This window comes from Phodopus roborovskii, unplaced genomic scaffold, assembly GCF_943737965.1.
Source record: "Phodopus roborovskii unplaced genomic scaffold, PHOROB, whole genome shotgun sequence".
Classification (NCBI taxonomy): domain Eukaryota; kingdom Metazoa; phylum Chordata; class Mammalia; order Rodentia; family Cricetidae; genus Phodopus; species Phodopus roborovskii.
In genome coordinates, this window is record NW_026125391.1 from 20929093 (window position 1) to 20943179 (window position 14087).

At 44.1% G+C, this 14087-nt stretch overlaps 1 protein-coding gene across 1 annotated transcript in view; it reads left to right on the forward strand.

The window, feature by feature from the left end:
• The window catches only part of Slc3a1 (solute carrier family 3 member 1), a 35391-nt gene that overhangs the window by 18745 nt on the left and 2559 nt on the right, over positions 1-14087 (forward strand). The window contains exons 6-9 of the mRNA XM_051175199.1: positions 1492-1616; positions 5222-5417; positions 12254-12421; positions 13479-13595. Of these exons, the coding sequence (XP_051031156.1) occupies positions 1492-1616; positions 5222-5417; positions 12254-12421; positions 13479-13595 (606 nt within the window). The remainder of the gene's footprint in view (positions 1-1491; positions 1617-5221; positions 5418-12253; positions 12422-13478; positions 13596-14087) is intronic.

The following is a 14087-nucleotide window of genomic DNA, read 5'->3' on the forward strand; positions in this document are numbered from 1 at the left end:
TATCTACCTACCTAATTAACTACTCACCCAAATACCTAATTAACTATTTACCTAACTACTCACCTACCTAGTTAACTATTTACCTTCTTACTTAACTACTCACCTAACTAACTACTTACCTAGCTACTCACCTACTTACCTAACTACTCACCTACCTGCCTAATTAACTACTTACCTACATACTTAAAGAGAAATAGATTGTAAGATGATGTCATGGAACAAATTTATAATTAAGTCTATTATTATTATTATTATTATTATTACTATTATTATTATTATTTGCTCATAACTTCTGGTAAGACAGAAAAATGAAAACAATAGGCAATGCTAGCCCATTTTCTCAAAGAATACTACTCACTTCTGCTTGGAGAGGAAATCTTGAAGTCACCTTGCTGATGGTAACATGATGAGATAAAGCATATTTCTGCAAGCAGTTTTAGGAAGACACCCAGGATTAATCTGCTCTTCCCCCAAGTCAAACCCTTTCACTTTTAGAGGTGAAGTCAACCTACTCAGAGAGCTCACTGACAGGCAGCGTCTGGTTGGGATGGCTCAGCCAGTCTGTGTCCAGCCCAGGACCTCAGGCATGTGAGCTGTAGCGTTTTGATCCTTCTAATCTGATGGAGGCATAGGCATGACTGTTGGGAGCCATCACTGGAACCCTAGGAAAGTTAAGAGTAATGAAGGATGGAGATGGCAAAGAAACGAAGTTAAATGTTGATATTTTACAAACAAATATAGTATAGATGTGCAACAAGCTCTTTTATTTTTATTATTGTTTTTCAAGTCAGGGTTTCTCTGTGTAGCTCTAGCTGTCCTGGAACTTGCTCAGTAGACCAGGCAGGCCTTGAACTGAGAGATCTACCTGCCTCTGCCTCTGCCTCCCAAGTGCTGGGATTAAACACATGCACTGCCACTACCTGGTTTACAAATTCTATCTGCAAGGAGAATGTCTGAAGCACTCAGGGAATTATATTTAGGGAGTGTTTTTTAATTAAAGTTTTGGTATTTGCTAAAATTTAGTTTACTGAAATGGATGATAGAGAAATTGAAGGTAGGGTTTGAATGAATCCACCAGACCTGCCACTACAAGAAATGCTTACTGTTCACCTGATTTCTCAAGTTACCGATTGAAGGGGCTGGAGAGATGGCTTAGAGGTTGAGAGCATTGGCTGCTCTTCCAGAGATTCTGAGTTCGGTTCCCAGCAACCATACGGTTGCTCACAGCCATCTATAATGAGATCTGGTGCCATCTTCTGGCCTGCCTGCAGACATGCAGGCAGAATACATAAATAAGTATTTGGAAAAAAAAAGTTAATAGTTTAAGAGCCCATGCAATACTAAGGATCGAGAGTATCTGTCACCCACAAGCCTCTTGTGTACTGAGCAAATACCTGCTTAGTTCAAGTCATCTGATCAGACCACCTGAGCTTATATGGAGCCCTGGTGCATGGTGAAATGGTGCTAACCATGCTGTCCTGTTTCCCCAAGGACACAGTTACCCACTACTCAGAGCTCTACCACGACTTCACCACAACCCAAGTGGGAATGCATGACATTGTCCGGGACTTCAGACAGACCATGAACCAGTACAGCAGGGAGCCTGGCAGATACCGGTAACCATAGGACCAAATAGTCTAAAAAACAAAACAAAACAAAAAACAAAACAACAACAACAACAAAAAAAAACCCAAAAAACAAAAAAAAAAACCTGTATATATTGTATTTTATTATTATTGTTATTTTTGGTGTGTGTGTGTGTGTGTGTGTGTCAGATATGTATGTAAAGGCATGGATGTCATAGAACACAAATGAAGGTCATACAATAACCCTGTGGTTCTCTTTCTCTTTATGTGAGTTCCAGGAATTGAACTCAGGCCGCCAGGCTTTTGTGGCACTTTCTGAGCCATGCCATGTTCCCACCTTTAAATTTTTTAAAATTAAATTTAACCTACATAATTATATTTTACAACTTGATTATCCCCGAGTATGAAATAGTCTCTTAGGCTGCTAATCTTTGCCGATTTCTAGTTTCCTCTTCTATAGAGTGTTAAAGATGAAATTAATTTGAAATAATATATCAGTTAGGTGTTAGATGTGAACTTTAAAATATTTTTATTAATTCTTTGGGAATTTCGTACAATGCATGTTGCTTTTGTATGTTTGTTTGTGTGTGGGTTTTATACATGTGCATGCAGATGTCTTCATGAGCCAAGAGAAGGTGCTCATCCCTTTGGAGGTGGAATTACAGGTGGCATTGTCACTGGCATGGGTACTGGAAACTGAACTCAGATCCTCTTCAAGAGGAGTATATGTTTTTAACTGCTGGGCCACTTCTCCAGCCCTGCAAACTGTTACTTCCATCATTATAACTGGGGCTATGTTTCTTGAATAGTGTGAACCCAAATATTCCAACTGAATTTGTCAATAGATCCCAGCAGTTAGCACAACTGTGAGAGCAAGGGGCTGAGATGGGTTCCTGATCTGTAGCTCAGTGACCTTGGGTTTGTCAGTTGGAAGGAATGGATTTTCTCATCAATAACCTTTAGAAGGCTGTTGTGAGATTAGACAAGATCATGTATGTAAGTCACTTAAAATAGTGTCTGGTGTTTAAGAAACACTGTTAAGTTGTAAGTTCAGCATCCCTAACATGAAAGTCTAAAGATTCTGAAGCATTTTGGAATTTCTCCCCCCAACTGGAGAAACAGTTTCTCTGTGTAGTCCTGACTCTCCTGGAACTCACTCTGTAGGCCAGGCAGGCCTGGAGATCAGAGATTCACCTTCCTCTGCCTCCCTGAGTGCAGGGATTAAAGGTGTGCATCACCACTACCCAGGCACATTTTGAATTTCTACGGTTGGATTAGGAACTATTACTGAGTAAAGTTCTATAGAAATATTCTAAACATGGGGTGGTGGTGGCTCACACCACTTGGGAGGCAGAGGCAGGTGGATCTCTGAGTGAGCTCCCAGATAGCCAGGACTGTTACACAGAGAAACCTTGTCTTGCAAAACAAAAACAAAAACAAAAACAAAAAAACAACAAAAAACAAACAAACAAAAGAAAGAAAAAGAAAAGAAAGAAGAAATATTATAACAATGTAAAAATCTTACAAAGTTTGAGATGTGTCTGGTTTTAAGAATCTTGGAGGGGGTGGGAGGTGAAGAGTGGAGGGGTTGGCACTTAGGAGGCAGAGGCAGAGGCAGGCAGATCTCTGTAAGTTCAAGGCCAGCCTGGTCTACAAAGCTACACAGAGAAACCCTGTGTCAAAAAAAGAAAAAACAAAAGAATCTTGGATAAAGGATACTCACCTTGTATTATTACTAAGTAGCTCACGGAGCAGAATCAGTGAGAACAGCCCCACCCCTCCCCATCCTTGGAGAAGGTGATGGGTTTGCTGGGAGCATCGGCAGGGGTGGGGAGTGCGTTGGCACACATTAAGACCCTACTTCCCACTAATGTGCCACCTCAGCCAGCTAAACGCAGCACTGATGGGCCCATTTCAGGGGCCCATATCATCCCCAGTGGTTTTCCCGAGTGCACATCAATAAAAAGGGGAGAGCCTTTATATGAAGGCATAGACTGGACATTCTAAGTAGGTTGGTGGGAATCTCTAAAGAAAGGCTCCAAGACATTAGAGTTTTAGTCGGGTGTAGAAAGCAGAGAGCAGTGTTGATGGCAAACCCAATTCTGTGTTGGTGTGTTGCTCTCTGGAGAGCCCTGTCTAATGATGGCAGGTGTATATATAGTCATCTCCACTCTTCCTCTTAACGCCCCCCCCCAGAGCTACCCTCTATATCCTACCCCTCCCAACCTTATGTGCTCTTGAAAAAAAACAAAACACCGAGTCCAGTGTATGCTGCTCATATACTCATGTGTGGGACCATCTACTGGAGTGTGGGTCACCTGCCAGAGACCACACCCTTAAAGAAAATGGGCTCTCCTCTCTCTCTCTCTCTCTCTCTCTCTCTCTCTCTCTCTCTCTCTCTCTCTTTCGAGACAGGGTTTCTCTGTGTAGCATTGGAGCCTGTCCTGGAACTCCTGGAACTATCTGTTGTAGAGCAGGCTGTTCTTGAACACACAGAGATCTGCCTGCCTCTGCCTCTGTCTCTGCCTCCCAAGTGCTGGCATTAAGGCATTAAAGGTGTGCACCACCACCACCTGGCTTTTTTTTTTTCTTTTTTTGAGGCAGGGTCTCTCAATAGCTACTGAGCCAGTCCTGGAACTCACTCTGTAGACCAGGCTGGCCTCAAACTCACAGAGATCTGCCTGCCTCTGAGTGCTGAGATTAAAGGCATGCACCACCAATACACAGCAACTCTTTCTCTCTTACTAGCCCAACTGTCAGTGGCTTCTCAGCTAGGGGTAGGAGGGTTCATGAGGAGTCCTTCCCCTCTCCAGCTAGAATGTTGACTGGCTTGACCTTGTAGGCAGTCATAGCTCCTAGGAGTTTGTCAGAGCAGCTGCCACATCTAGAAGGTGCTGTTCTGCTTCAGTTTGGAGGCCTCTGCTTCTGCCACGATGGTCCCTGAGCCTTACAGATATGACATAGATGTGACTGTGGCCGACCCTCCACAGACCCTGATCCTCTACACTCCCACCAGTTGTTTCTGTGCCAACTGCCACTGTATGCAGAAACTAAACTCTGATGAGGTGACCACAATGACATACGATCATGGCAAGCTCTAAGCAGCTACAGAGTTGTTCCCATTCTTTGTCAGAGGCTGAAGACTAATAGGTTTTCTGCCCCACCCCCACCCCTCACTCCAGCCCTCATAGTAGGCTTCTCCAACACTGTGAGCCAGATCAAGCCAAACTGAAAAGGTGTAACAACAGCTTTATTTGAGCGAAGCAACTCCTGGGCAGCTTCTCCAGTTCTAGAGATCGAGGCCAGAGAAGCTGCCCACCTGAAGTAAATGGAGATTATATAAGTTGTGGGTGAGGGGTGATGGCATGTCCACCACGAGCCAGGTTTGTGCCTAAGTCTGGTCAAAATCTGAGCACTTAAGGTGGGGACTTGGGCGGCTGGCAACTTCAGGGCAGGAGGCCGCTGTAGGCGCCAAGAATGGAGAACTGGGCTTTGGCACCTTCCCTTTGTTTGGAGACTCTGAGTGAGTGGGCAGGGTTTGGGGAGAGAGACAGGAATGCGGCTTTCCCCATCATGTAGGGACAAGCTGGAGGTTCCAACCGAATGCAGACAACAAAGTTTGCCAACTCTTCCAGGTTCATGGGGACTGAAGCCTCGGCAGAGAGCATTGAGAGGACTATGATGTACTACGGCTTGCCATTTATCCAGGAAGCTGACTTTCCTTTCAACAATTACTTTACCACACTAGACAGCCTTTCTGGGCACACTGTATATGAAGTTATCACATCCTGGATGGAAAACATGCCGGATGGGAAGTGGCCCAATTGGATGGTAAGCTCTCATGCAACAGTGTATGTGGGTCTGCTGTACTTGCTGGATGGTCACCTCTGAAGTGAGGCGTGTCTTTGTCCCTAGGTGACCTTACTCAGGGTTAGTGGTTAAGTCTGCCCACGCTGTAACAAAACACCATGACCAAAAGGCAAGTTAGGGAGGAAAGGGTTTATTTGGCATGTACTTCAGCGTTGTAGTCCATCATTAAAGGAAGCCAGGACAGGAACTCAAACAAGGAAGGATCCTGGAGGCAGCAGCTGATGCAGAGGCTGTGGAGGGGTTCTGCTTACTGGCTTGTTCCCCACAGCTTGCTCAGCCTGCTTGTTTTGTAGAACTCAGGACCACCAGCCCAGGGATGACACCACCTACTATGGGCTGTGCCCTCCTCCAGTGATCAGTAATTAAGAAAATGCCCCACAGGTTTGCCTGCAGCCCAATCTTATGATGGCATATTCTTAATTAATGTTCCTTCCCTTCGGATGACTATAGTTCTTATTACAAAGGGGAGGACATTATCCATTCAACTAAATCAATACTTAGTGGAGTATTTACATATGTTTAGAACTCCACTAAGCTTGCTTGGGGATGGCTACCAAACTGTAATTCCACCCAACATTCCATATTCACGATCCCATTGAACACAGGTTTCTGGTATGGGAGGCTACATGTTAGGGTAGATTTTGTGGCACACAGTGTCATGCAAGAGGCATTGAAAGCAGAGATGATTCTGGAAGACCCTGCCCCTTCTACACATGGCCTGCTTCTCTTAGTGTGGAAAGCAATAGTGTGCGTCTCTGTTGTGAGTACTGTAGGCAGCTGGCACACTCTGCTAGGGTGTCCAAACACAGGAAGGGCACAGTACAAATCTGACACAGAAGATAAGCACTGGGCATAAGGCACTTCCAGGAGTGGACCCTGAAGGTGTAGGAGTTGCCCTGGAAGTCAGCGATCAAGGACTGTGTGTGTGGAGGACAGGGTGTTACCACCTATTATGGCAGTTTAATGTGCTTTACTATCATGCCCTTTTACTCACCACATTCACACCTCCATCTTCACTCAGAAACTAATCTTTTTGTTTGTTTTTTGTTTTTGAGACATAGTTTCCTTCATAACATTACAGTTCATCTTAAGGGTGAAGTCCCAGATGGCCATGGTGGCACATGCCTTTAATCCCTGCACTCTGGTGGCTGACACAAGTAGATCTCTATGAATTCAAGGCCAGCCTGATCTATACGAAGACTTCTAGGCCTGCCAAGGTTACATAGTGAGACCCTATCACACACACACACACACACACACACACACACACACACACACACACACACACAAAGAAGACCTATAGGACCAGGACCCTGGACTATATAGGGTCACCATCTTTCACCTCTCACATCTTGTCCAATAGAAGGGTCTTCAGGGACAATGAAAGATACAGAAATGTCCCCTTATATAAGGGCGCCTTTGAATGACCTGCATGAGCCCCAGTCCTCTTTAGGCTGGCTCCAAACTTTCTGTGTTACTGAGATGACTTTGAACTTCCGATTCTTCTGCTTCCACTCCCCGAGTAGAAGGGAGTTGGAGCACACTGTCAAGCATCGTTTTACACGGAGCCAAGCATCGTTTTACACGGAGCTGGGGAAGGAGCACAGGGCTCCCATGCTGTCAGCAAGCACTCTACCAGCAGCCCTGGTTCTTGTTTTCAAGCAAGACCACTGTGTCTGTCTCCTCTGGAGAATTCTCCTATGCATGTGTTGTGCATGGCGTGTCTCAGGGACATTGTTCATTTTTCTTCATTCTTCTCTTTAGATCAACTCAGTTGGCCCCGTCTTCGAGATTTCTGATTCTTCTAGCAATTCAAATCTGTTAGACTGTCAGGGATATTTCAGTTTCTGTTACTGTGCTTTTCAACTCCAAACTTCCTATTTGGTTCTTTTCATAATTATCCATATTGATATGTGTGAGGCATGACTCTCATGCTTGCCAGTCTTCAAATATAGCAATATAGCTTAGGTTCTCTGGATATATATATATATATATATATATATATATATATATATATCGTTTAGTAAACCTAAAAGTTTTGTGTCATTTATAAATTTCACATATAAAACTGAAGGAAATGTCACTCTTTAAAATAATATTTGGTGGTAGTTTGGTGTTTCTTTTTTCTTTTTCTCTGTGTAACTCTGGCTAACCTGTAACTCTCTCTGTAGACTAGGTTGGTCATGAACTTACAGAGATCTGCCTGCCTGCTCCTCCTTAGTGCTGGGATTAGAGGTGTGTGTCACCACTGCCTGGCTCAGTTTAACTTTTCTTAATCTCAGTAACATTTTCCATTAGCTTTCCTCATATTTATGTGTGGGCCATATTTTTCCATGTCTTCTACTTTTTTTTTTTTTTTTTTTTTTTGTGGGGACATGGATGTTTTAGGTAGTAGATAGAGTAATTCTAGAAATCCCATTTTTCTTCCATAGTGCCTATTGTTTCTTAGATGTTCTTAGATGAAATCTGTAAAACCAGCTGCCTGTTTTGTTTGGCTAGAGACACCCTTGCTTGGTTGGTTACTCACTGGAAATTCTTTTTAAGGAAGACTTTTCCCTTTACTTTTTAATTATGTGTATGTGTGTGTGTCTGTTGTGAGTGTGTGCCTTTGGATGGAACAGGGTATTGTATCGCATGGAGCTGATGGTATAGGTAGACATGAGCTGTCTGATATGGATCCTGGGAACCAAATTCAGTTAGCCATGGGGCCATTTCTCCAGCCTTGGGTGGGGGTGGGGAGACTGTTCTTCAGATGCCTTGAACTGGTGAGTCTCTGTCATTGCTGAGGGGTTCTTTGTGTGTAGGGGGCAAGTGTCCAATCCCCTGCAGTCACCTTAGAACCCTGCTAGTCTTCACATTCTATTTGGGCAGAGCCTTGGGTCAACTGAGATGAGACTGGATAGGACCTTCCAAGGGCTTCCCCCAGACAGCTGCAGAACCTCTCCATGCACACAGGCCCGTCCTTAAAGAGCTTTCTAGAGTTCCAAGATTACATAGGAATGTTTACAGGCCTCTCTTGGAGTCTCATTTCCCAGTCGTTGTCATCATCATGGTCTTCTTCTTCTTCTTCTTCTTCTTCTTCTTCTTCTTCTTCTTCTTCTTCTTCTTCTTCTTCTTCTTCTTCTCCTTCTCCTCCTCCTCCTTCTCCCTCTCCCTCTCCCTCTCCTTCTACCTTTCCCTCTCCCTCTCCCTCTTCCTCCTTCTTGGGTTTGGGTTAACCTCAGCATAATACCATAGCCATAGGAATGGAAAATGTTGTCATGAATGTTATGGGCATGAGTCTCTTGCTGTTTGTACAGTCAGTCCTGAATTGATTAGCTAACACTTAACCGAAAGTGAGTTGAGGCATTTTACACAATAGCGGATTCCAGACGATGCTGCAACTATTGAACTTTAAATCCATTCATCCCTGCTCAGGGCTTTTGGGCTTCTGTATTTTAGCTGCTGTTGGTAGGGCTGTTGAGCATATCATGGACTTGAAGAGAGCGAATTAGGGAAACTTAAAATTCCGTAGATATGAAGTGCTCTGTGTTTTGCTGAATAAGTTAATCTGGAAACACTGCTGCCTTAATTTTAAGCGCTTTGGGGAAAAAAATGTGGATTTTTAGTATTTGCCAACATTTCTCTTGTTTGGGAGATTTTTTTAAAAATTGATTTGTCAGTGGTGCTGGAATTCAACCAGGGCTTTATGTATGCTAGGCATGTGCTCTCCCACTGAACCGTGTCCCCAACTTTAGGAGCTATTTCCAGATCCTTATTCTGCCAGCTAGATGTGCCCTGATGCCACAGCTTTTATGATGTTGTTTGAGCAGTTACAGAAAGTACTCTGACTGTTTCTAAGTGTCACAGGTGACTGGGATTGTCCTCAGTCTGTGGGATCAACGTGATCTGTGCCCACTGCTTTGAGCTAATTAGGGAAAACTGTTCTGCTTTCAACTCTGCAAAGAAAGAACTTATACTCTGTGTCCAGATGACCTAAGAAAGTTTGCGAATAGCTTACAGCACTGAAAAGAATAAAAGGAGACAATGTATGACTGAATTTTCTGGCCATAAAACTAGAAAAGCAGAGCCAGGGGGTGATGGCACATGTCTTTAATCCCAGCACCCAGGAGGCAGAAACAGGGGGATCTCTGAGGTTGAGGTTAGCCTGATCTATAAAGTAAGTTCCAGGGCAGCCAGAATGGTTACACAGAGAAACCCTATCTTGAAAACAAAAACAAAACAAAATAAAAATGACAACAACAAACTAGAGAGATACTTTACACAGACTCACAAAGATACAATTATGGGGGCTACCATAGCACGCCTAAGAGAAAAAGCAAGATGCCTTCTTTTTCGGATTGTAGTCAGTCAGACTGTAACTTGAACACTGTCCTTCCTCAAAGCTCTTGTCTTCATCTGTGAAACGGACAGTTGTTGGCAGCAGAGGGCCACGACCCTTGTCTGCCCATTGGATCCAGCTGTGGTGCTCTCCTCCCTTACATGAGCAACACATGTTCTGATATGTAACCAGAGCATTTACCATGTGGAAAACACACACGATTAGAGAACACAGAAAACTTCTGTTTAGTTTATGTACTTTTTTTTGGAGACAGTCTTGTTATGCAGACCAGACTGACCTCAAATTCATGACCTCCCCACTTAGGCCACTTCCTAGCATTGGGATTACAAGCAAGGAGGTCACCATGCCTAATTTTATAAATTTCTTTGTAAGAACTAATTTCCCTTTTTGTCTTTGTGTGTATGTGTGCATGTTTATACGTGTATGTATGTATGTATGAATGTGTGAACAAGGAGGTCAGAAGTCAGCCTTAGATGTTGCTCCCCAAGACCTGTCCACCTTATTTTTAAAAAGGCCTCTCACTGGGACCCAGGCCTCTCTAATTAGGCCAGGTCATCTGGCCAGTGCCCCAGAATCTGTCCTCTCCTCCACCTCCCCAGTGGTGGGATTACTAGGGTGTGCCACCAACCTTGCCTTTTTACATGGGTGCTGTGAATCAAACTCTTCACATTTGTGCAGCAAGCACTTAACCATGGCGCTATCTCCCCAGGCCCCCAGTTTACCTCTGGAAATCGGTTTTGGATAGTTTGGACACATTAGACGTGTCCATCTGTGTTTTCTACTTTGTTCTCTCTCTTGATCTTCTTACATCATTTAAAATGTGTTATGTGTGAATGCCGTGGTGCAGTTGGTTTCCTCCTACCTTTAGGTGGAGTCTGGGGATGGAACTTGGGTTACCAGGTTTGCTTGCAGGCCCTTTTACAACCCAGCCGCCTCACTGGCCCTTGTTTTGCTTTTTATGGGAGAAAACAAAACTCACAAAAAAAACCTTGTTTCCTTTGCTGTTGATATCTATTATTCACACGCAAGAAACATGAAAATGCATCCTTTAAACTTCCTCTGATGCAAAGTACCACTTGCAAGGAGCACTCAGAACTGTTGCCAGTGCTTTGCTGATCATCACCTGGCTTAGTCAGGGTTACTATTGAGGTGGCGATAAAGAGCCATGACCAAAGCAACTTGAGGAGGAAGGCTTTATTGGTATTATACATCTACATTTGTAACCCAGTCACTGAAGGAAGTCAGGACAAGAGCTCAACCAGGACAGGAACCTGGAAGCAGGAGCTGGTGCAGAGTCCTTAGAGGGAACTGCTTACTGGCTTGATCCCCATGGCTTGCTCAGCCTGCTTTCTTATAGAACCCAGGACCACCAGCCCAGGGATGGCCCCACCCACTAATCTGGGCCCTCTCCCATCAATCATTACTTAAGACAATGTCCTACAGACAATCTTTTTTTAAAATTTAAATTAGGAACAATCTTATTTTACACATCAATTCCAGTTCCTTCTCCCTCCCACCTTCCCAAGCCCTCCACTGACCCTCCACCCCATCCACTCTCCAGGAAGAGTGAGGCCTCTCCTGGGGGAATCATCAAAGTCTGTCACTCCTCCATGTATCTAGGCTGAGAGAGTATCCCTCCATGGGGGAATGGGCTCCCAAACCCCATTCCTGAACTAGGGATAAATATTGGTTCCACTGCCAGAGGCCCCATAGATGGTTCAGGCCCCCCAATTGACACCCATATTCAGGGGGCCTGGTTCAGTCTTATGCTGGTTCCCCAGCTGTCAGACTGGGGTCCATGAGTTCCTACTTGCTCAGGTCAGCTGTTTCTGTGGGGTTTCCCAGCATGGTCTTGACTCCTTTGCTCATCATTCCTCCCTTTCTACAACTGGATTCCAGGAGTTTGGCTCAGTGCTTAGCTGTGGATCTCAGCTTCTGCTTCCTTCAGCTACTGGATGCAGGCTCTAGGATGGCATTTAAGGTAGTCATCAATCTCATTATAGGGGAAGGGCGTTTAAGGTAGCCTCTCCACTATTGCTTAGATTGTTAGTTGGGGTCATCCTTGAAGATCTCTGGATATTTCTCTTTAAACCTATAATGGCTCCCTCTATTAAGGTATCTCTTTTCTTGCTCTCCTTTATTCATTCTCTAACTCAATCTTCCTGATCCCTCTTGTTCTCCTCTTCTCTCCTCCCCTTTCTCCTACCTCCCTCCAAGGTCCCTTCCTCTCAGATGACTCTAGCCTATGTCAAGTTGACATAGAACTGTCCATCACAGCAACCATGGTGGTGAAGGGTCAGTTATCCAGCGGGTAGTGGGCTTGGAACCCATTTCTGCGCTAGTTAATACCAGCAATTTCAGAGTGACCTGCCTGTCTGGGGAACTTTCTTTTCAAACAGGGGGACTCTTGTGAAATTGTGTGTGGAGCTGTGCTCTTAAACTATCTGCCTTTCAGACCGGTGGACCAGAGGCTACCCGGCTGACCTCTCGCTTGGGGAACCAGTACTCCAACGCTATGAATATGCTTCTTTTCACACTCCCAGGGACACCCATAACTTACTATGGAGAAGAAATAGGGATGAGAGATATTTCCATTACAAGTTTCAACGAAAGCTATGATACTGTAAGTACAATACATTTCTAGCCATTATGGGTCATGGCTACACTGCCAGACGGTTTACCACTGCTATACTACTACTGAATGTCATGGTCACTTAAAAAAATTTTCAAACTTTTAAAAGTTTTATTTATTTATTATGTGCTCTGCCTGCATTGTGCGGCACTCCAGGCCAAGAGGGGGCACCAGATCCCATATGGGTGCCGGGGGAATTGAACTCAGACCTGGAAAAGCAGCCAGTGCTCTTAATCTCTGAGCCATCTCCTCAGCCCCATGGTTACTTTGTTTTTCTTTTTTTAATAGTAAGGGTTATCTGCTTCCTCACTGAGAAGGTAGCTGAGACGTTCCTGACAACAACTTCTGAGGCAGGCTGACATCTGAGGACCAGTGACTTACTTTGTATCTTATTCACTGTCCTCTCCCACAGGCAGGAACTCCCCTCTGGCTTTTGACTTGCTAGTGAGGTGATCACAGCACAGCCTTGCCCTGTTACCATTGTGTGGCTTTGTCTTTGTCTGAGGCTGTAGCTCTCATGATTGAGTTACTGGGTAGATGGCATCCTGACCCTTTAATTTGTGCAGGTGGATTTCACTTGTGTGAGAGATAGCTTTCTATTTGGTTAATTTAAACTTTTCCTCCCAGCAGCTCACTGTGTGTGGGTTTTCACATGCAAGGATCAGGGTGGGTGCAGGAGCAAGCAGAAGTCAGGGTCTGGCAGTGTTCTTGACTAACATTTTATAGCAGGATGGGGTGTCATGAATTGCTATTGGAATATTCTGAAGTCCTTTTATATTTTCTTAAAAAAAAAAAAGCAGCAGATTCTAAACATGTTAAAGTTCAGTTACGAAAGTGTCATTTCCAGCAAAGGAGATTATTGGCTATTTTCAAACTGAAAACAAGATGCTGACCGACAGTGTATGTTAAGGCTTTTTCATCAAGAGTGCCAGCATCAGCTCAGAACTGAAGGGGCAATGGGAGGTATCGGAGGTAGTCAGGAAGGGTCCAAGACAGATTTCTTGTAATAAACTGATCACTGCTTTCTCTTTTTGGTCTTTTGATATAGAACACTCTTCTGTCAAAGTCACCGATGCAATGGGACAATAGCTCAAATGCTGGGTTTTCTGAAGGCAATCATACCTGGCTACCCACAAATTCTGACTACCACACTGTAAATGTGGAAGTAAGTGTCGATGAAAATGTTATGTTGGTTCTAGAAATAGGGAATGAGTTTCTGCATGGGTTACCATCACCCCAGGCATTTGTAGCACCTTAACTAGGACTCTTGGAATCCATCACAGACTAGTCCTGCAATTTTCAAGAGTTTGGAAATGATGTTTTTGGTAAAATATGACCTGGTACACAGTGCCCATATGAAGAGTCATTCACAGTATTCAGGTGTTCACAGAACTCTGTCTCTCAGAGTTTCCAGCCAGGATGGAAATTCTACAATCTTCACAGCAAGCCTAGTTACCCTTTCTCTGGAACTTAAATAAGTGGTCACTGTGTTTTAAGGGATTAGGAGCCAGACATACATGTGTACTTTCTAAAACACCAGGGGGTGGGGGTTACATACCAACTGACCTAATAGAAATCTTTTAAAAAGGAGAAATCCCTAAACAAAAGGATAATCTAATTATGAATAAAATATAAAATGTGGTTTCAGGAGGATATT